The sequence below is a fragment of the Micropterus salmoides genome, unplaced genomic scaffold, assembly GCF_014851395.1.
Source record: "Micropterus salmoides isolate LMB-PRFRI ecotype aquatic unplaced genomic scaffold, ASM1485139v1 Ms_hic_scaffold_7, whole genome shotgun sequence".
In the NCBI taxonomy this organism is placed as follows: domain Eukaryota; kingdom Metazoa; phylum Chordata; class Actinopteri; order Centrarchiformes; family Centrarchidae; genus Micropterus; species Micropterus salmoides.
In genome coordinates this window covers 32,732,811-32,741,259 of record NW_024044459.1, presented here as the reverse complement: position 1 = coordinate 32,741,259, position 8,449 = coordinate 32,732,811, and the positions used below count along the sequence as shown (strand labels likewise).

The 8,449-nt window shown below is 41.1% G+C and overlaps 1 protein-coding gene across 1 annotated transcript; it reads left to right on the top strand.

Moving 5' to 3' along the window:
- The first annotated feature begins 3,344 nt into the window (after positions 1-3,344).
- On the top strand, positions 3,345-8,223 carry vsig8b (V-set and immunoglobulin domain containing 8b). Its single transcript, XM_038704670.1, has 8 exons — positions 3,345-3,482; positions 3,764-3,843; positions 5,431-5,600; positions 5,783-5,984; positions 6,235-6,387; positions 6,490-6,612; positions 6,826-6,964; positions 7,062-8,223. Exons 2-8 carry the CDS (start codon positions 3,771-3,773, stop codon positions 7,264-7,266), a joined length of 1,065 nt encoding a protein of 354 aa, XP_038560598.1. The 5' UTR covers positions 3,345-3,482; positions 3,764-3,770; the 3' UTR covers positions 7,267-8,223.
- Positions 8,224-8,449: the final 226 nt, after the last annotated feature.

Here is an 8,449-nt window from a genome sequence, read left to right as displayed (position 1 = left end):
GATGAAAATTGCCGTTACTCTATGAATCATTATGGTGCTTTCAAGCATGGCCAAGCATGTGTGCAAATCCATTCAACTGAGCTTCAATTCTTCTGAAATAATTTCCTTTCCAAATGAATGTTTTCCATAACACAGTCGGTGAACCAGGCTGTTATTCCAAGAATATTTCTCTTAATTTATATTTGAAAAAAAAGAGAGAAATCAGCATTAAATTACATCATTATATCATAACCCCCCAGTGTGTGTGGGAAATATGAGCTATGGTAGAAGCAAAGAGGGGGAGAGAGATCTGAAGTTCTTTTTCAGAGAATACAGTTTCCATCCCACTCCTGCGAGCGAAGCTTAGGGGTCCGTACTCTCCATGGACTCTCTCTGTGTGCCAGACTTCACTGGGTTTAGCACAAGAAGCACAACTTATTGGATTATGGGGTCCACCGTCTATGCTCATATTGCTGGAGGCTGTGTGTGTGTGCGCGGGGTATATGTGGGTGGGCAGCTTGTGAACCGAGGGAGGGATGGAGTAGTAAATACACGATAAATTCCCATTTACTTTCCTATTTTATATGCAGAATTTCTCATAGAGGCCTGCCTTTTCATGTTCAAAGGTTAGAAGTTTAAACAGGCCAGAGGAGCTGCCTACTGAAAATCAAGCACAGCTGTCCAGAATTTTCTTGTTTCACGTGGATTTAACGGCACCTGTCTCAGGAAGTGTTTTGTCTGCACCGACAGGATAAGGTTTTTGGCACACATCTTGGTTGGATGGACCCTCTGCTGATGATATAACGCTCCATAATTTTCTACATGCAGACAGAGATTCATAGTGGAAGTGATTTACAACAAAACCACTCTCTATTTGTGTCCCTAGTGCCTATTCAATATAGTAACCCTGCTAACCCTTCACATATTTCAACCTGGGTAGTGTGGGCAGTTGTATTTTCAGGATGAAGTTAATCTGTCACTCTCTTCTACATATGTGTCCTCTTTCAATGCTGTAGATGTAAAAAATAAAATCATAATACTGGATCTAGCTGCACTAGTTTCAACACTGTTAATACTAGAGAATGAAAGCATATTATATATTAGGCAGCCAATGAGATTTTGTCCTGCTGTGTCCAGCATCATTCAAGCATGCTTTGATGGCAGATGTGCCCTTTCCTTAGTGCGTTACTCACTGAGAAAAAGAACCAGAGGATGGGAGGAATCTCTGCCTCTTTATTATTTATTCTGCAGAATGGCACATAGAAAACATGCAGGGCAGGAGCAGCTGAAAACTGCTCCCGTGCTCGGTGAGAGGAAGCAATCAAACCGGTTTCACGGCATAACATGACAACAGATAGAGTTGGATGACAACCACGGCAACACTTATAACGATGCTACCTTGCATTGTGTAACTAACACCACAAAGACTGCAGAGTATCTGTTTATGATGGGCAGGACATCTGTTAATGACAACTGATTGTTGTAGAGGAGACAAAAAATTTCACTGTCAGAGTGAACATTTAATTGCAGAGATATAAGGGGTCATGAATATAGTGTGTGGCCCAGAATGTGCTGGCTGTATTCCACTCACGTAGCTCTTTGAGGGGCTGAGTGACTGCCAGAAGCGCCATCCTTGTCCCAGTGGTGTTCCACCTTAAAAAGATGAATATATGTGCTCAACTGGCTCCCTGACATTGACACACCGTGACTCACGCTGCCTCGCTATTTCAGTATGGCTTCTGGCAAGCCCAGCCTTTCTGTAGCCTCTCCCTTCCCTGCTTTGGTCATTTGTTTGTCTCCCCTGCTAGGCTGTTTACTTGTAATTTGGACATCTGTCAAGGTGGCTCGTTTGCTACCCTGTGGTGTGATTAGGCCACCTATGCCAAATCTGGGAAGATAGATGGGGTAATGGTAAGTCTTGGCTTTAAAGACAAATCCAGAGCTTGGCTACTTCTCATCTACCAAGTTTAGTAATTAAGAAATCACCGGGTGGCAAAAATGGTGCTGTGTCACAGTGGTCAGTGGTGTATTCATCACACTCCTTCACCTGGAGTCTAATGGTGGTCTTGTGCAGTGTCCCAATACTGTCTGTTTGGTCCCGCCTTGTCCTGTCACACAGTCTGTTCAGCGCAGCGCTCCGGTGCCAGAACCTCCTCCTACACCGGGGAGGAGGGAGTCTGGCAATTAACCACCTGCTGGTAAAGCAGCCGTACATGTCCTCACACACACCCTGACATTTGGAGGATCACTCATGAACACATTCATGTAGCTGCGGTGTCACTCACACACGCAGCATACATACTGGTACGTACATACTGGTATACGGCGCACAAACACAGTGTGCAGAAAAAGAGGAGGGGGGTGGTGGAGCTGATTTCAAATTTGCTTTCCAATCATGTTTCATCCTGAGCTATACTAATTTGTTCATCTCCTTAATGAACATTATTGGCGGGATTGCATTAACCCAGCACTTAAGTTTCCTAATGGCTAGCTTCACGCTCCTTGCTCACATCCCATACTGTACGCTCACACAATCAATACTGAATAATTTCACCGCCCCATCCAACTTCTGTGAAAACGTCATTCTTTTAATTTTTGGATCATCAGCCACGGTGAGATTTAGCATGTTAACACAGATGATAAATGCCACAATAACCACTAATCTAGAGATGTTTACCTCCAAATCAAAACTCATCATTCCCAGCTGTTAAGAAGTTGTGGCACTGTAGGCTAATTCAAATAGCTGATTAATCTGATAAGCTTAATCATCTAATAAAGGCTTTATTTACAGCCTGAACACTGCAGAAGTTGCACTGCAGTTTGTGGCTCACACACATCTCACTGTGCACTCTGTCTGTGAGCAACAACAACAATGACTGTTTCTATGGGTGTGTCAGGAGGGTGTGTAGAGGAAAGGTTTGGGAAAATGCAACAAAAATGTGTAGGCCAATTCAAATTTACACAAGTAGATTAAAAAAACATAAATTTAACTATATATAAATGACATTACAGCATACAGAAACCCTATGTTTGACCAGCAGCACCTGAAATGCATTATTGTGGAATGACAGATGACAGATACATTGACCAGCATAAAAAGCAGCGCAGTAACTTGTTGAACAACAGCATTGCCAGGTAATGATTAATCTCTGACATCAGCTAGTGTACATAGGCCTGTGATTAGAAAACAAACAGAAAGTTTAGCAAAGTAAAGCTGAAATCTTTTTGAATTATTATTGTTACTTACGTGTTTTACTTTTTTCACTCTAAACAAATGAACAAAAGTCCAACCTACCTACTAAAATTTGTTTTCAAAAATAAATCCTTGAAATGTCACTTGAATGTTGTTTGAAAATATAGGAGTGGCCAGCAGATGTACTATGGACAGAGAGGGTGTGGCCATAGTTTCACCTGAGAACAAAGTGAGCAAGCTTCACCAGTACTGCAACACTGCCAGGCCTCAAAGGACGTACTTTTACGTTGGATTATTCTTTCACTTTAAGGTATGTCAGAGAAATTTGTTATTACTTAATTTGTTTTTCTTGGTAGTGTGTGGTTAAGATTGAAAGACTTTGATATTCACATTCATTGTACACCTCACTTGCTCCAGAACAAAAGGGAGAAAGCACTAAGAGCATGTTACGTTTCAGATAAACACCTGTGTCAGAGAGGCGGATGACAGCCACACAGTAGAGATATTTTTGCTGCATTCAAAGATAGTAAATAGTCACTGAAATTACATTCTCTGAATAATTTCATCCCTTCGTGTTACATTTGCTCTCAGAGTTACAATGGACCCTGTATTCACAAGCGTGAGGCTAAAGGTGGCTGTGCTTATTCTGGTAACAATTCAGCTGAGGACAGGTGAGTCTGATTTCTTTATCTCTGGAGTGTGTTTTAGGTTTCGGATATGTACGGCCAAAGCAAATACAACATTTGACATGTCTTTAAATGCCCTTTTTTTTTAAAGTTGTTTAAGTATTCTCATCCTAGAGAGAATAGAATATGTGATTATTAATAGAAATAATTAATAGAATAGCATAATAAAATTAATAGAATCTGGATTGTACATCAGCTGTGCTTCACTCAATAGACTGGCCAGTCTGATGAGCCGATAGTGGTACCTCTGAGTGTTTTTCATTGAAGACACTCAATGAACCATGTGGTAATGCGGGTGGCTGGCTGGTGCCCAGCATTCAACATTCATGGCTCTTTTCATAGCTCTTTTACGTATTCCTGTTGCTAAGAGTGAAACTGGTGTGTTCATTTTTAAAGTAAGATCCTGAGAGACTATCGTCCCTAGTGGAGAAATTGGGGTTGGGCCTCCATCCAAGCTGTCTATTTTATTACACAAAGTCAAATAAAATGCATGCAGCAGAGAGAGTGAGAGTAACAGTGTACATATGGAACACATGCAAAACTCTTATCATGTCACAAAAACCTCCAAGCATATTGTCTTGGCCAATGCGGAGGTGCACAGGATTTCAATAGTTGTAGCGCTTTGTGTCAAGCTTAGTGACTGTGCTCACTGGCAAGTTAGCTTAGCTGTCTCTCCACATGGAAAACACGTTGTCCTTAGATCACAGCATTTCGCCCAAGGGGGTTTTTGTAGTGCAAACATTTGACTGACTAATTTGAGCTTTTTTCAGACTCCCTTCATCACGTCTGCCATTTACACGCTTTTATAAATACCTCTGACATACTTTGTTTTGTTGCTGTGACGTGCTCTCAGAGTGCTATAGTGGATTTAATGAGGAGAGGTGTCAAAAGACAGTCTGATTTGATTCATCAACATGGTCCATTAAGATATTAAGTGAAGGTTAAACATCTAAACGTGGAAATGGTGAAAAGATCCAGATGTCTGTGAAGTTGAATGATAACATTACCAAGATAAATAACTTGGATCTGTTGAAGTGTGTTGCCACGCAATAATAATCAGCGTTGAGTTATTTCTACAAACGTCAAGCTATCAGCAATAATTAAAATCCATGGCTGTAAGCAGTGAGTCAGCAGCGTGTGTGTCAACCCCGAAACAGCTTTTAACTGCCACTTGTCAAAATGATTTTTTTATGTTTGCTCAGATATTCAGTTTTCATCAGAATTTATTAATATATTTCTGACAACTAATGATCCTTGAGAGTTTCAAATTAATACGTAACTCATTTTTGTAAAAATACCACATTTACATCTATTCCAATTCCAAAAGCTCCTTAGTTTGACTTAAGAGTCCAATTAGTCTCAGATCAGTACCTACTCCACTCTGAAAACTGTTTACGAGCACAGCCCCAGAGCTTGAATGCCATTAAGTCGGGAAAATATTAATGCGTTTGAGAAAGAAATTTGTTTTTTGTGTTTGTCTTTTGGCCTGGGTAGATTATGAAAACTGGAGGGGGGGGTGAAGTGTATATTATGATTTAGACAAATCTGACTAGAATTTTTCTGACCCATCAGATGTAACAGAGGCAATGCAGGTGACATCCTCTGGTTCACAGACCATTCAAAAAGCCCAGGGGGAGACAGTCATCCTGGGATGCACCTACACTGCCGCCCCCACAGACATAGGAGACCTGGATATTGAGTGGTACAACGTAAAACCGGACATGACGCAGAAAGATCAACTGGTAGGTGGATGTTTGAGGACAGAGAGGAATGTTGTTGAGAAACTTGTCTTGGAGGTTGGATAAATGATTTAATCATTTATTAAACATGCCTGCGGGGGGGTTATATTTTACCTTTTGGCTCTTTTAGTGGAGAAACCTGCTTTGAAGAACCGTCATCACTCAATGCAATCTTTGCATTTCAGATCTTATCGTACACAGGGGGTCAGATACACCAATACGGCGACCCCAGCATCTCCAAAAGGATCAACTTCACAGTGGACCCCACTTTGGGAGATGCTTCCATGTCTATGTCTAATCTGAGGGGCTCAGACACAGCCACCTACCAGTGTAAAGTCAAGAAGGGCCCGGGTGTTGACATGCGAAAAGTCAGTTTGGTGGTGTTGGGTGAGGAGGAATTCCTTTTTACCAGTTTAACCTGTTCATTTTCTCAGCCCTGTCATTCTTTTAAATGATGCTCTCACTCACAGGGAATGTAGAGACAGACTTTCAGTTCCTGTCTCTCAGCCCTACCTCAGATTGTTCTCCTCTTTCACACCTTTAACCCTCCCATGATGAACTAAAGCTTTCATGATTAACAAATTATTAATAATCTATTGTTTTTGTTTCATGTGTTTTATTTATTTTCTTTCACAAGTTCCCCCGTCAGAGACAAGGTGTTGGGTTGAAGGAGGCGAGGAGAAAGGTGCCCCAGTCTCCCTCCGCTGCAAATCGTCCCAGGGGTCCACTCCTCTCAGTTACGTGTGGACCAGAGAAAGTGGAGGTGCAATGCCATCTACTGCAACCCAAAGTGAGGAGGCAGCTTGACAGACAAAAAGACTTTTCTCTAACACATCCACGATGCTGTTTTTGAATAATATGTTCATGCTGAATGTTGTCTTCTTTTAATAAGACCCACAGACTGGGGAGCTTTTGATAAAGAACCATACAGACAGCAACGTTGGAAGTTATGTGTGTGAGGCGAGTAACGCTGTTGGCAAAGCACAGTGTAAATATGCACTGCGTGCATACAACCGTAAGTACATGATATTATCATCTAATTTTACCCTTAAGTACTTGTACACTCATACCCTCCTAAAGCAGCTTTTTTAAAAATGTTCTACTGCATGGTTTAAATATTTGTTGTTGTCTGAAATGCAGGTTGTAAAATCTTTTTAAAGCTGTAATTCATAACTGCAATGGAGAGCTGCACTTGTTGAGTCTTAAAGCACCACGTCTTCTCTTCCAGCTACCAACAAGGTGGGTGTCATAGTTGGGGCGGTGATAGGCGCTCTCTTGCTGCTGCTCCTCCTCCTGCTTCTCATCTGGCTCCTGGTCTGCTGCTGCCATAAGCGCCGCTATCAGAAAGAGGTCTCAAATGAAATAAGGTATTGTACCTGAGCTTGAAACTATTTCCCCACACTCATTAAATAATTTTAAATCTCAGGATCATCTCATTGAGACATGTGTGACTTGTTTCCCAAGGGAGGACGCCAGGGCCCCTGAGAGTAGACCCACCAGCAGAAACTCCAGTTTCCGCTCAGTGTTGGGGTACCGCACCCACCCCGGGGTGGAGTACAGCTCCGTGAGGAGCCACCTGCCCAATGAACTGGGCTCATCACAGCTAAATACTGCAGGGGGAAGTCCTCTGCCTCTCAAATACGACCATCGATATGGATACCCTGTGTAACTACAATCCAAATGCCTGAAAGTCTTTTTTCAGTGTGAAACTAAACCTTCTGAAGAAAACCCTTTTTTAAACATCTTTTAAAGAATATGCTATGTAAAGTATGTATATGACAAATGGTGCGAAAGGACATATTTAACTGGAGAATTATGGTGCTGGTAAACGACTACTGGGGACTCACATCTTACATCAGCCTTTGGAGAAATAAATGTATAACTGGCTGACTTTCAGTATACTGTGGCACATTATTACAAAAAGAATAGGTTCTCATAATCCAAGTCATTATTACACTGATTCTACTAAAACTGTATGTAAATTGTATATGTAAAAAAAAAAAACATTTATTTTTATTGCTGCGTTTTTTATATGATGCATATTTAGCTCAATCAAGTTTTGTACAATAAAAAAGATTTTAGATGACAAATCAGTGTGAAGAGAATACCATTTTAATCCTATCTTTGTGTCATGGCACCATCTTTTTTTGCTTGATGATATCTGGGCTGACGAAACCTAACAGAATCACATTTGGAACACATCTCCCGCTGCCAGGATGCAACAGTAGTTATCTCTCTGAAAAAGATGAAACTGAATTGAATGAGTTGTATTTTCATCACAATGAAATCAGACATAAAACCTGTGAAATTATCTATATGGTCACAAGTTTAAATACCACTTAGTTAGAGAGGGTCATTGTGTTTAGGAATTTGGAGATTGCAACAACTGGGTGTTGCAGTTATGAGTGATCTTGGTGCATAATCATGGTCAGACAAACAATCTGTCTGTTTTCATGGCCAGCTGATTGGAGTACAGCTATTTCAAGGGCTATATAATAACATAAATTCAAACTTTGAGCTTTGAGTCAGAATGTTGGAAGACAGTGAAGTTGATTTTGCCTCTGATCCTCTTATGTGCTTTGGCCTCCTGGAATATTTTTCATTTGAAGAACAAAGTGCTGCAAAATTGCCTTGTTTGTGTGGTGTGTTTTTCCATTTTTTTTCAAAGCAGCCAGTAAAGCAGTTATTAGTCTAACAGCTAGTAGTTGAGGCTGTAACCTGCAGCTGCCACTCTCAGAATCCAGAGTCAGCAACATGCCCATGGCCCCCGCCTCTCGTCTTTATTGGCCTGATCCCATCTTCTTCAAAAGGCTTATGTTGAATTAATAGGAGATGGAAGAAGTGGTGAGGGT